This window comes from Nerophis ophidion, linkage group LG15, assembly GCF_033978795.1.
Source record: "Nerophis ophidion isolate RoL-2023_Sa linkage group LG15, RoL_Noph_v1.0, whole genome shotgun sequence".
NCBI classification, from domain to species: domain Eukaryota; kingdom Metazoa; phylum Chordata; class Actinopteri; order Syngnathiformes; family Syngnathidae; genus Nerophis; species Nerophis ophidion.
Window position 1 is genome coordinate 43,987,144 of NC_084625.1, and position 15,000 is coordinate 44,002,143.

General features: G+C 39.0%; 1 protein-coding gene across 1 annotated transcript in view; it reads left to right on the forward strand.

Annotated features, from left to right (window-relative positions):
• Positions 1–15,000, forward strand: part of arl8 (ADP-ribosylation factor-like 8) — a 22,479-nt gene that overhangs the window by 2,140 nt on the left and 5,339 nt on the right. The window contains exon 2 of the mRNA XM_061922226.1: positions 9,810–9,870. Within this exon, the coding sequence (XP_061778210.1) occupies positions 9,810–9,870 (61 nt within the window). The remainder of the gene's footprint in view (positions 1–9,809; positions 9,871–15,000) is intronic.

Consider the following 15,000-nt stretch of genomic DNA (forward strand, 5'->3'; position numbering starts at 1 on the left):
GGCCGTATTGGCATGTGTTGTACTGTTAAGATTTCATCATTGATATATAAACTATTAGACTGCATGGTCGGTAGTAGTGGGTTTCAGTAGGCCTTTAAAACTTCTTCTCACTCCGGCACTTACCAAAGGCATGCAGTAAAAATTTGAGTGTGATGTAAGGATACCATCATGATAAGCACATTTAATGAAATTAATTTTTTATTAGGGTCTTACCTTTACTTATATAGTCCATGCCGAGTAGTCGCAAGAAGGATCACTAGCGCCCTCTACCACCAGGAGGCGGGAGTCATTTAATGACTCATATTTGACAGACGCAGCTACGGTATTGTGACGATCTCAAGCCGTCGTCTTGCGGGTTCCCAGGACCACCAAGAAAGGACATGGCTTGAGCAGTTTGACTTTATTTTTCAATAAAACCTCAGTCCAAGGTCGCTCTTATGCTCCTCCTCTCCGATCGCTCGCCGTCTCCTCGCCGCCATATTGGGCCGCGCTCCAGCGTGCCCTCTCTGTCCATCGGACCGTCGGCTCCACAGGTATATTAATAAAACATAGCTGCTTACTGTTCTTTATAGCATACTGGTATTCAATAGCTTGGACCTTAAATCCTATTGAATAAATCAGCCTCCTCCATTTTGAAAATGATGACAGTGGAAGTGTCAATCGTGATGTCAGGAGTTTGACCTGGTGGTAATACTAAGCATGCACCAATTATTTTGCGAAGCCAGTTTGACCCGGCAGTAATCCAGTGCAGGCGCGTACTATATACCCGGTGGCAATTCAAGGAAATACGGTATTTATTTAAAAAAAAATAAAATAATTCTCCTCTTTTGACAGCAGTGCTGGCGCTAGGAATTTTCAAAATGGGGTCCCATGGACCCCATCAAGTCATACAAATGGGATCCCACAGTACATTTTTGGGGTCCCACTTTTTTGTAAGCGTTTTGAAAACAAATGATAAACATATGCATTGTCCTGTTATATCTCACTTTATATACTGTGTTTTGGAAAAAGGTTGTCATAAACATTACTTAATTTATGAAAAGAAATAATAAAAAAAAGAAGAGAAGTATGTATGCAATTTCTAATTGTAGTCAGCTATAAACATTCATTCACTTTCTTCTTTCCTTCATGGATCTAAACCAGGGGTCAATATCAATCAATCAATATTCATTTATATAGCCCTAAATCACAAGTGTCTCAAAGGGCTGCACAAACCACAACGACACCCTCGGTGGAGCCCCCTTAAGGGCAAGGAAAAACTCACCCCAGTGGGACGTCGGTGACAGTGACAATGATTACTATGAGAAACCTTGGAGAGGACCGCGTATGTGGGCAAACGACCCCCCCAGGGGAGACCGAAAGCAATGGATGTCGAGCGGCTCTAACATGATATTCTGAAAGTCCAATCCATAGTGGATCTAACATAACCGGGGGAGTCCAGTCCAAAGTGGATCCAATATAGTAGCGAGAGTGCCGTCCATAGTAGAGCCAGCCGGAAACCATCCCACGCGAAGCAGCACAGAGATGTGCCCAACCGATACACAGGCGAGCGGTCCATCCTGGGTCCCGACTTTGGACACCCAGTACTTCATCCATGGCCACCGGACCGGACCCCCTCCACAAGGGAGAGGGAGACAGAGGAGAAAAAGATCGGGAACCTTTTTGCCTGAGAGAGCCATGAAAGCCAAATATTTTAATATGTATTTCAGTGAAAGCCATATAATATTTTGTAACACTGAATACAACTAAATGTGTGCATTTTAAAGTAAGACCAACATTTTTGGAGTAAAATAAGTCTCTTATTCTTTTTAATAACATTGTTATTCTGAAGCCAACCAATAATAAATACAATACTTGTAACCATTAATGCAACTTCCTGAACAGGTGGATGGATTAAATGCATGATAATGTTTTATATTTTGAACATTATTTTTAACACTGTGATTACCAGTGGAATTATTAATTACTTATCATGTTAAGCAATGTCAGCTCAGATTTATCTGAGAGCCGGATGCATTCCTCAAAAGAGCCACAGGTTCCCTACACGTGATCTAAACTTTATCGATGCTGGTAGTTTTTTCCATGTTTTTATTTAATAAGTTGTAGGTGTATTTATTTCAGTATAAAAGTGTAAAAAGGGTTTTGCTTCGGTCATGAAATGATGATAATGGTGTGCCAGGGCACATACATATATTTTATATTTAACGCTTAAATCTCTGGAGTCGACATCAACTTCAGATCTATTCCTCATTTCAAAATGTTTTTTTTATGTTTGTTTTCCGTCCTTTCTTGTCAAACAAAACAGTTTTTTTATGGCAAACACACAAAATATGTAAAATCTTCCACCAAAAATATTTTTCAAAGTGGAATATTTGATGTGACGTAATCGGGATTGAGGTGGGGGATAGTGGGTAGCGGGGGGGTTATATTGTAGCGTCCCGGAATAGTTAGTACTGCAAAGGGTTCTGGGTATTTGTTATTGTGTGTTTATGTAGTGTTATGGTGCGGATGTTCTCCCGGAATGTGTTTGTCATTCTTGTTTGGTGTGGGTTCACAGTGTGGCGCATATTTGTAACAGTGTTAACGTTGTTTAAATGGCCACCCTCAGTGGGACCTGTATGGCTGTTGATCAAGTATGTCTTGATTACAAGAAATCCACTATCTTGCTCTGTCTATCTCTGCCCCTCTTCACGAATTCTGCTGCATGCGCACACCTTCACGATTTGTTTTATTTTTAACCCCTTCTTAACCAATACACGCAACCCTGACTCAAAGCGCCGGACGATTGAGGCATTTAAGAAACCCCGCCCGTACACCCCAGACAGTTCCGCAAAAGAAGACATGTCCGGGAAAAAGAGGACGTATGGTCAGTCTAACAATAGCAGTTCAGAACACAATCCCCTTTCATTTTGTTCTAGGAATAAACAATAATGTGGAAATCATCGAATCAGTTTGACTCTGTGGGGATGTTTAGTGTATATAGTTACTTGTTTCCTCCAGACAAAAGACACGAACATAATGAGGAACTGGAAACATGTGATGTACCACATTATAACTGTATGCATCTTATTGTTTTCATTTGTATGTTATTGATGTCATCAATGACGTCATCACATTCTTGTGTAAATTACTGTCTGAATTTTTCTCACCAGAGCAAGACTGGGTAGTTTTTTTTTTTAGTAATAGTTAAGTTGTCAAAAATTAGCTGCATAATAGGAAATCAGTGTATGTCCTTCGCTATGTGGTAGGTTCCTGTGGAAGTTATTTCTTTCTGTTGTTGACTGTTTTTTTTATACGGTGTTGATGTGGAAATGGTTGCTTAGCCATTTTGTTGGCTATGCTACCGGCCGAGATGTTGACATGCGGAGTTTCAAACACTCCTTATTCTCTAGCGGGTGACTTTTCTCATGATGCTCCACATTAGCAGTGGTGCTACTTTTTGTAGCAACGCTTTTGCCACATACTTGTAAAACATCCTCCCACTTTAAGCCAAACCACCGCCAGACGATGTACCCACTGCTGTTTTTCTTGGGAATTAATTCTTCCTTCATTTGTTACCAGATTCGCACCTTTTTTCTCTCGTATTACCACTCAGACCGCTCCGTTAGCACCACTATTAACGTTACCCATGTCGCTACCTCTCTGCTCGGCGAGGGCGGGTCGCGCGTGCGACAGTATGTGACGTATGCAAGAAGGTGCGCTTGTTTTCTGTCTGTTAAAAGCAGAGACAAGAAAGTTAGAAGTGCCTGTAGTGTAATGTCCACAACTAAAAGCAACTGCGTGAGAACGTATACTCTAATATCACGATATTGTCATTTTCTATATCGCACAGAGACAAACCCGCGATATATCACATATATTCGAAATATCGCCCAGCCCTAATTGGAACGTAAACTTTAAAAACTCAGAGTTAAATAAAACGAACCAAATAATACAAATTAAATGCTGTCTGTTAGCAAAATGTTGCACTTCAATAAAAATCACAACCAAAAGCAATAATCTATGTTAAGGAGGGGGTGGGGAACCCTCAAATATATATAGGGCTGGGCGATATATCGAGTTTGTAAGATATATATATGTTTTAAACAAAATATGAATAAAGGAAGTATCGTCATATGAATATCGTTTATTTCACGTTAAAATGACCAAATGCTGCTTATTTCTTGTGCTCCCCCTCTCATGGGCTACTAAACACCTCCCCTTCCTCCTTCTAAGAGATGCTTGCAGTATAAGAACATTCATGATTGCTTGGTTGTTTTCTATGATGAGTCATGATTGGTTGAGATTAGGTCAATCAGAGGCATGATGGTTCAGGTCATCGAACCAGGAAAGGAAATCACAAAGTGCTTGCCTGCAAATTATTTTATTTATCCGAGTTTGATACTTTTTTTATTATTTGCATACCTATGTTATTTATTTTACATAGAAATAATGTTTTTCTTTTTTTTTTGTTACGTAATTCTGGACTACTTAACCAGTTTATTTTATGTGCTGTTAATACCTGTCTTGACTAACTGTGGTAATAAAAGTGCCACTGACTGTTGTCATTCACTTCAATTTTACTGAATATCGCTTAAAAAATTAATATCTTTATATGTCTATTTTCACAGAAAAATATATAGAAATTTATATCAAATATCGAGTTTAAGTAAAAATATATCGCAATATACTTTTTCCTCCATATCGCCCAGCCCTAAATATACACAACCAAAACAATGAAATAAATAAATGGCTAAATAAAGTATTGAAACAAAAGTTAGGCATTTAGGCAGAGATACGGTTTTACATTACTTAATTGACAAGTTAGGACCTTTTAAACAAAATTGTAGAGTTGCATTGTAAACACTACAGTATAAGAAAATGTAATAAGTCATGTGCGAAAAAAAATCTTTAGCCAGGCAGATTCCAAGCGAGGAACACCCACATTCCAAATGTCTGGCGTCTGCAGCATTTTTTGAAAATCTTGTTTGTCAAGAGTATGAAAGTAGGGCTGGGTGATATGGCCTTTTATTAATATCTCTATTTTTAGGCCATGTCACGATATATATCTCAATATTTTGCCTTAGCCTTGAATTAAAACTTGATACATATAATCACAGCAATATGATGATTCTGTGTCTACATTAAAACATTCTTGTTCATACTGCATTAATATATGCTACTTTTACACTTTCATGCAGAGAGGGAAATCACAATTAAGTCAACTGACCAAAACTGTATTTATTAAACAGTTATTAAGCAGTGGCACAAACATTCATGTCATTTCAAAACAGAAAGTGCAAGATTGTCAGAGACATTTTAAAACAAGCTATGAGTGCACTTCAGTGCATGATGTCACTAATATGACATATCAAAACAACACAAAATTAAAGTGCACTTTTTGAACAGAACCCCACTACAATAGTTTAAAACAAAGTGCACTTTTGTGCATGATGTCACACAAGATATTTCAATAAGTGTCAAATAAAAATGAGCTGCATAAAAGGAAATCCAATAGTGTATGTCTTTCACTATGTGGTAGGTTCCTGCAGACGTTGTCTCCTACTGACAATTTTTTTCATACGGTGTTGATGTGGAAATGGTTGCCTGGGCATTTTGCTGGTGTGGCACCGAACATAGATGTTGACATGCGGAGTTTCAAGCACTCCTTATTCTCTCGCGGGTGACTTTTCAAATGATGCTACATATTAGCAATAATGCTACTTTTTGTAGCAACGTTTTTGCCCCACCACACCTGACAAATTACGGTTGTCTGCTCGACATATTCCCACTTGAAGCCAAACCACCACTCGACGATGGACCCTGTGCTGTTGTTCTAGGGAATTAATTCTTCCTTCATTTGTTGCCAGATTCGCACCTTCTTTCTCTCGTATAACCACTCGCACCACAGGTAACGTTACCCATGCTGCTACCTCTCTGCTCCGCGAGGGCGTATACGTATGTGACGTATGTAAGAAGGTGCGCTTGCTGTCTGTGAGAAAGAGAGACAACAAAGAGTGGGAAGAGCTTGTAGTGTAATACCCGCAGCTAAAAGGAACTGCGTGAGAACGTATACTCGAATATTACGATATAGTCATTTTCTATATCGCACAGAGACAAATCCGCGATATATCGCCCAGCCCTAGTCTGAATATAAGGAGGATGATTACAAGTTTGAGAAGACAAGTGCTAAACAAATGCAGCTCGTAGCAGTATTGCTAAGTGCTGAACAAATGTTTACAAACATAATAAAACAAACGCTTACTGTACAATACCTGCTCTCACTGGGATGTCGACTAATTGGATGTTTATATCTTCCCTTTTTAGATGAAAAATTAATCATAATTTACCAAAGATTTTAAAAAAAAAGTGGTGACAAACTAGTCTCTTGTCATCTCCAGGTCTAAGTTGGAGGTCAAAGATTTCAAACGTTCTGTTTATGGCTACAACCTGCCACTATCCAAGTGTGAGGCAGAATTTATAATCTAGACATTAACTTTCACCAACTTAGAGGCGAAGCAGCAGCTCACCGGCTCAATATGTCAATATAGCAGCATAAGCTAATTTGTGGTCTGTAATCAATGCGTCACTGAAAATAGATTGTCTGCTTTAGCGTTTATCACAATATTTCTTATAGTTGGCTAATATTCAGGTCACAAAATGTAAGTTGAGGATTATTGGTGATTTTTTTGGATGGTTATTTAGAGGGCTTTGTGGGCTGAATAGAGGAGCTACCCTTGACCCCTATTGTTAGCTGACTTTTGCTTACTACTCTTTACGAATTACAAACCCCGTTTCCATATGAGTTGGGAAATTGTGTTAGATGTAATTATAAACGGAAGACTTGCGACCCATATTCAGTTGAATATGCTACAAAGACAACATATTTGATGTTCAAACTAATAAACTTTTTTTTTTTTTGCAAATAATCATTAACTTTAGAATATGATGCCAGCAACACGTGACAAATAAGTTGGGAAAGGTGGCAATAAATACTGATAAAGTTGAGGAATGCTCATCAAACACTTATTTGGAACATCCCACAGGTGTGCAGGCTAATTGGGAACAGGTGGGTGCCATGATTGGGTAAGCTTCAACAATTAGTTTCCTCAGTTCCAAACATTTATTGAGTGTTGTTAAAAGAAAAGGTGATGTAACACAGTGGTGAACATGCCCTTTCCCAACTACTTTGGCACATGTTGCAGCCATGAAATTCTAAGGTAATGATTATTTGAAAAAAAAATAATAATAAAGTTTATGAGTTCTAACATCAAATATCTTGTCTTTGTAGTGCATTCAACTGAATATGGGTTGAAAAGGATTTACTAATCTTTGTATTCCGTTTATATTTACATCTAACACAATTTCCCAACTCATATGGAAACGGGGTTTGTAGAATGCAAAAAAAAATGTGTGTTCTTGTTTTACTACTCTGATTAGTCAACTAATCAGATGGTGAAACGTACACATATCCGGTGCCTCTAAATTGGCTTTTAAATTCAGCTTGAAATATTTTGCTGCATGTCCTACCAATAAAGGTGACTACCTCCAAGCATCCATCCATTTCCTACCACATTTCCCTTTTGGGGTCACTGGAGCCTATCTCAGCTGCATTCGGGCAGAAGGCAGCGTACACCCTGGACAAGTCGCCACCTCATCGCAGGGCCAATACGGATAGATCTCATTCAGAAATATTATATTTGTACTGCCGCTCATTAGGCTGTTCTAAGATATTAATTTTCAAAGCAAAACGCTGATAAAAAGTATCAATTTGTATGTAAACAAAGGACAGTCAAAACAACAAAAGTGTATTTTGTGATGTGTTTCAAAAGTTACACACAGATTTATAGACAATAGTTATATTTTTTACACAGCTTTGTCGCTCTGTTGTTAGATAGATAGATAGATAGATAGATAGACAGATAGTACTTTATTGATTCCTTCAGGAGAGTTCCTTCAGGAAAATTATCATTCCAGCAGCAGTGTACAGAGTTGAGATCAATTTAAAAAGTAAATAATGGGGGTATAAATGGAAACAAAATAGAAAAATATTACAATAAAAATAAAAAGCAACAATGGGAATAAAAATATAACAGAAAAATAAGAATATAACAAGAGGAACTAGGCAGTAGTGACCATGTTATGAAAAAGTTAACAAGCTAACTATGGAGGAAAGTAACAGCGCACCCCTCAGATGTCCAACCAGCCTCAGCTTTAAATTATTTTGCACCACAAACATATAAACATATTGCCATGAGAAGGAAGGTCCGTTTGGACGTGTTAAGGGTAAAATGTTCCCTTACTTTCAATGTTTTCCTGAGCGAAGTTGTTGTCAGTGCCTGCAGCTATTTTTTTAATACCGTTGCTGAATGTCACGATGACTTGCATATCTTTGTTTCTGTCTGGAAAACCACAAGCAATCACATTTCCAACTAGGGCTGGGCGATATGAACTTTTTAATATCTCAATATTTTTAGGCCATGTCTCGATACACAATATATATATCTCGATATTTTGCCTTAGCCTTGAATGAACACTTGATGCATATAATCACAGCAGTATGATGATTCTATGTGTCTACATTAAAACATTCTTCTTCATACTGCATTAATATATGCTACTTTTAAACTTTCATGCAGAGAAGGAAATCACAACTAAGTCAATTGACAAAGTGTATTTATTAAACAGTTATCAAGCAGCATTCATGTAATTTCAAAACAGAAAGTGCAAGATTGTCAGAGACATTTCAAAACAAGCTATGAGTGCACTTTTGTGCGTTATGTCACTAAGATGACATATCAAAACAACACTAAATTAAAGTGCAGTTTTTGTAAAGAACACCACTACAATAGTTTAAAACAAATAAAGTGCACTTTTGTGCATGATGTCACACAAGATATTTCAATAACTGTCAAATAAAATGTATAATAGAAAATAGTATAATGTATGGTTACTGCGGACGTTATGTCCTGTTGTTGACTATTTGTTTCATACGGTGTTGATGTGGAAATGGTTGCCTCTGCATTTTCTGGGTGTTGCACTGAAAGGAGATGTTGACATGCAGAGTTTCAAACACTCTTCATTCTCTAGCGGGTGACTTTTCAAATGATGCTACATATTAGCAGTATTGCTACTTTTTGCAGCAACGCTTTTGCCCCACACTTTACAAATTACGATTGTCCGCTCAACATATTCCCACTTGAAGCCAAACTTCCGTCAGACGATGGACCCCAATCTGTTTTTCTTGGAAATTAATTCTTCCTTCGTTACCAGATTCGAACCTTCTTTCTCTCGTATTATCACGCGCACCACGGCTAACGTTACCCATGCTGCTACCTCTCTTATGGTTGTCTTTGAGAAGGAGAGACAAGAAAGAGTGAGAAGAGCCTGTACTGAAATGCCAGCAGCTAAAAACAACTGTGTGAGAACGTATACTCGAATATCACGATAGTCATTTTCTATATTGCACAGACAAACCCGCGATATATCGAGTATATCGATGTATCGCCCAGCCCTATTTCCAACTATTAATAGGTTTTATTGTTGCTTTTTGACGGCGAGGTCAAAAAATCATTACACCTCTATAGGGAGATGAAAAAGTTGAAAGTAATGCAGTGGTGCCTTGTTTTTTTCTCTGAAATCTGCTACAAATATTACTGGAGCTTGTACTATTGTTTACATCTCAGCAGCTATCTTTAAAAGCCAACTCTGCGGTGGTAAGGACTTTCCGGGGAGAAAAGCCAACCTCGTGGGGGCGCTTAAATTGAAACTCTGAAATGTGGACTTCCCAGTACTCTGTGTTCATGGCATGTACTCTGTTTGTTTTGCAGAGCACAAGGTGATCATTGTTGGCCTTGACAACGCTGGGAAGACGACAATCCTCTACCAGTTGTAAGTCACTGTTTACTGGAAATAACATTTCAACGGGTGCACCTATTTGTGGTGTCAACATGAGAATAGTGATTCAACAATTCATTGAGTTTTACTATTATACATGATTAAAAACATCAGTTGTTTAATTGCAAAGGCTCCACCACAACGTGTTTCAGTCTTCACTTGCTATAAACTGACATTATGCTGGTAAGGTATTTTTGACAAAACCTGCACGGAATGAAAACAAAAGGCCTTTTTCCACCAAAAGTTGAGGAGCTTTTAAGTTCTGTAACCATAAGTTCCTGTAGAAATGTGTGGTTTGTGCTTCCACCACATTTATACAAATAAGGCCGATGACAGGGATGAGTGGTTAAGAATGATTCTACACGGATACAATGTAAAAAAACAGACATTAGACTCTATTTCTTTTACTAAAATGTTAGAAAGTGATATACAAAGCAATAATATACAAAGGGTATGGTTAAAAAAAAAAGTGTACCGGATTTTACATAAAAAGTCTGGATTTTGTCCGCAGTATCCAACAGTCAGAAAGTTGTCCCCTCAGTAAATGATGAATTCATTGGGGTCAGGCGAGTCTTCTGGTCCAGTTCATCTCTAATAATACATGTCAGTGTTTATCTCACGGCCACAACATAAACGCATCAGATCTGGCATTAGCATTCGGTTACCTCGGATTGAGACTGATAACGGCACACCATTGTTACTGACTACTTTTACAGCTAGCCACGAAGTGGGGCTGGGCAATATGGCTTTTTATTAATATCTCAATATTTTTAGGCCATATCCCGATACACGATATATATCTCCATATTTTGCCTTAGCCTTGAATGAACACTTGATGCATATAATCACAGCAGTATGATGATTCTATGTGTCTACATTAAAACATTCTTCTTCATACTGCATTAATATATGCTCTTTTTAAACTTTCATGCAGAGAAGGAAATCACAATTAAGTCAATTGACCAAAAGTGTATTTATTAAACAGTTATTAAGCAGTGGCACAAACATTCATGTCATTTCCAAAACAGAAAGTCCAAGATTGTAAGAGACATTTTAAAACAAGCTATGAGTGCATGTTTGTGCATGATGTCACTAAGATGACATATCAAAACAACACTAAATTAAAGTGCACTTTTTGTAGAGAACACCACTACAATAGTTTAAAACAAAGTGCACTTTTGTGCATGATGTCACACAAGATATTTACCAATAAGTGTCAAATAAAAATGAGCTGCATAAAAGGAAATCAAATAGTGTATGTCCTTCGCTATGTGGTAGGTTCCTCGGGAACTTATCTCCTTCTGTTGTCGACTATTTGTTTCATACAGTGTTGATCTGTAAAAAGTTGCTTTGGCATTTTGTTGGTGTGGCACCGAACGGAGATGTTGACATGCGGAGTTTCAAGCACACCTCATTCTCTAGCGGGTGACTTTTCAAATGATTCTACACATTAGCAGTGCTGCTACTTTTTGTAGCAACGCTTTTGCCGCAAGCTTGTTCGACATCTTTCCGCTTGAAACCTAACCACTGCCAGACGATGGACCCCCTGCTGTTTTTCTTGGGAATTAGTTCTTCCTTAATTTGTTACCAGATTCGCACCTTCTTTCTCTCGTATTACCACTCGCACGGCTCCGTTAGCATCACAGCTAACGTTACCCAAGCTGCTATCTCTCTGCTCCGCGAGGGCGTATACATGTGTGAGGTGTGACAGTAGGTGACGTATGTAAGAAGGTGCGCTTACACTCTGGGAGAAGGAGACACAAGAAGGAGTGGGAAGAGCCTGTAGTGTAATGCCCGCAGCTAAAAGCAACTGCGTGAGAACGTATACTCGAATACCACGATATAGTCATTTTCTATATCGCACCGAGATAAACCCGCAATATATCTAAATATCGATATATCGCCCAGCCCTAATATGAAGTCATCTTGTCACTCGACTGGTAGTTGAAGTACACTTAGAGGACGTTTCCTATGTTTAAACGTAAACCCAGTGCTACTTTCACTCTACAGTGATAAAAAGATACATCAGTATGGACTGCTCTACTTTCCAATGCTGCTGCGACACTACTGCTGACAACAATGGCGGTTTTGGACAAAATTGGTGGAACCTCCAGTTGATTTGAAAACTTTGAAAAGCAAGATTTTTTGCTGTGTGGAATTATCATGTTATTAGCACTTATTTCACAACAAAACATGGCGTCACTTATTACAGGTGTTACTTTCATTTGGACGTGTGTGCTGCATCACACAAGCAACTCAAAAGAACATGATGTATCAGGGTGAGCTGACTTTTAAGATAGTGTACACTTTATTACCTTGTATCGTAGGGATGTAAAATTTAAGAATATTAAAGGCCTGCTGAAATCCATTACTACCCACCACGCAGTCTGATAGTTTATATATCAATGATGAAATATTAACATTGCAACACATGCCAATACGGCCTTTTAAGTTTACTAAAATGTAATTTTAAATTTCCCGGGAGTTTCTTCTTGAAAACGTCGCGTACTGATGACGTGTACGCGTGACGTCACAGGCTGTTATGAATATGAGCGCTGCACACACACACAGCTAAAAGTCGTCCGCTTTAACGGCATAATTACACAGTATTTTGGAGATCTGTGTTGCTGAATCTTTTGCAATTTGTTCAGTTAATATTGGAGAAGTCAAAGTAGAAAGACGGAGTTGGGAAACTTTAGCCTTTAGCCACACAAACACACGGTGATTCCTTGTTTAAAATTCCCGGAGGTGAATATTTAGTATGGATCACAGCAGACATGGATCCCGACTACATGTCAACCAGCAGGTTTCGGTGAGAAAATTGTGGTTAAAAAGTCGCTTCTTACCGGATATCAGCTGAGCTTGTGCCTCCTGTACAGCTGCCGTCGACAACACCCGGCCGTGGACGTACACTTGCGACTATCAGGTACTGATTAATCTCACTAAAACACTAGCAACACAATAGAAAGATAAGGGATTTCCCAGAATTATCCTAGTAAATGTGTCTAAAAACATATGAATCCGTCTCAATGCAACACGATTGCAATCACGTTTTTTTTTTTAACTTTTTTTTTTTTTTTCCTAGTCTGTCGCTATCAATATCCTCAAACACGAATCTTTCATCCTCGCTCAAATTAATGGGGAAATTGTCGTTTTCTTCGGTCTGAATATCTGTTTTTGTTGGAGGCTCCCATTAAAACAATATGAATTAATGAGCCATCAATATGTGACGTCATCGTCTGCGACTTCCAGTAGAGGCAGGGCTTTTCTCCAGTTGCGAACTTTATCGTGGATGTTCTCTACTAAATCCTTTCAGCAAAAATATGGCAATATCGCAAAATGATCAAGTATGACTCATAGAATGGACCTGCTATCCCCGTTTAAATAAGAAAATCTCATTTCAGTAGGCCTTTAATGATAACCGTGGTAAAACTCCTGATGGTTACTATTAACGTTTTATAATACAATTATTGAAAAAAATGTGACTGATAATTCCATCCATCCATTTTCTACCGCTTATTCCCTTTTGGGGTCGCGGGGGGCGCTGGCGCCTATCTCAGCTACAATCGGGCGGAAGGCGGGGTACACCCTGGACAAGTCGCCAGCTCATCGCAGGGCCAACACAGATAGACAGACAACATTCACACTCACATTCACACACTAGGGACCATTTAGTGTTGCCAATCAACCTATCCCCAGGTGCATGTCTTTGGAGGTGGGAGGAAGCCGGAGTACCCGGAGGGAACCCACGCATTCACGGGGAGAACATGCAAACTCCACACAGGAAGATCCCGAGCCTGGATTTGAACCCAGGACTGCAGGAACTTCGTATTGTGAGGCAGACGCACTAACCCCTCTGCCACCGTGAAGCCACTGATATTTCCACTTTATTAAATTCACGGACTGGCTGACGTCAGCTCGCTAGCTTAAATGCTAACATGAAAAGCCATTTAAAGACAAAGCGCAGTCTAAACATTATTGTCTGAAGATATTCAATTGTGCACATTGAACCTGCAAGCTGTGCTCTCTTAGAACACAGTGATCAGTATACACTGAGAGGAATGCGAGACCGAGGTGTTTTATGTTCAAAGACCACTGAAGTCTCTAGGACACCACAATGCCCGCCAGACATAATAAATAAGAATGAACACATTTTTTACGCACTCATTTTAAATCAATGTTGAAGTGCCACAGTACAAACCAATATTTAAAACAATAAACACTTGGCCATTAAAGTTAACTTAAACTTAAACAGATACAATATTAAGACTAAAACACTATTAGTGAAGCATGAGAAAAAACAAAACAGGCCAGTTGTGGGTTTTCTGTCTTTTTTTTTTTGTATTAAAAAAATGCTTAGTAATAGTACTTTTTACACACAATAATAACGGTATAATTTTGGTCTTGATAAGGTGTATTATATTTTAATATTGTTGCCTCCCTAGCATGTCATTTTGTGTTTTGAAACGCTAATCATTTGGAAGGATATTGTTTTTTAAAGTATCCTTGTTTGTGTGCATATTAGTGTTGTCCCGATACCAATATCTTGGTACCGGCACCAAAATTATTTTGATACTTTTCGGTACCGGTACTTTTCTAAATAAAAAGGACCACAACAAATTGCATTATTGGCTTTATTTCCAAAAATAAATTTTACGGTACATTAAACATGTTTCTTATTGCAAGTTTGTTCATAAATAAAATAGTGAACATACAAGACTACTTGTCTTTTAGTAGGAAGTGAACAAACATCCATCCATCCATCCATCTTCTTCCGCTTATCCGAGGTCGGGTCGCGGGGGCAACAGCCTAAGCAGGGAAACCCAGACCTCCCTTTCCCCGGTCACTTCGTCTAGCTCTTCCCGGGGGATCCCGAGGTGTTCCCAGGCCAGCCGGGAGACATAGTCTTCCCAACGTGTCCTGGGTCTTCCCCGTGGCCTCCTACCGGTTGGACGTGCCCTAAACACCTACCTAGGGAGGCGTTCGGGTGGCATCCTGACCAGCTGCCCGAACCACCTCATCTGGCTCCTCTCGATGTGGAGGAGCAGCGGCTTTACTTTCCTCCCGGATGGCAGAGCTTCTCACCCTATCTCTAAGGGAGAGCCCCTCCACACGGCGGAGGAA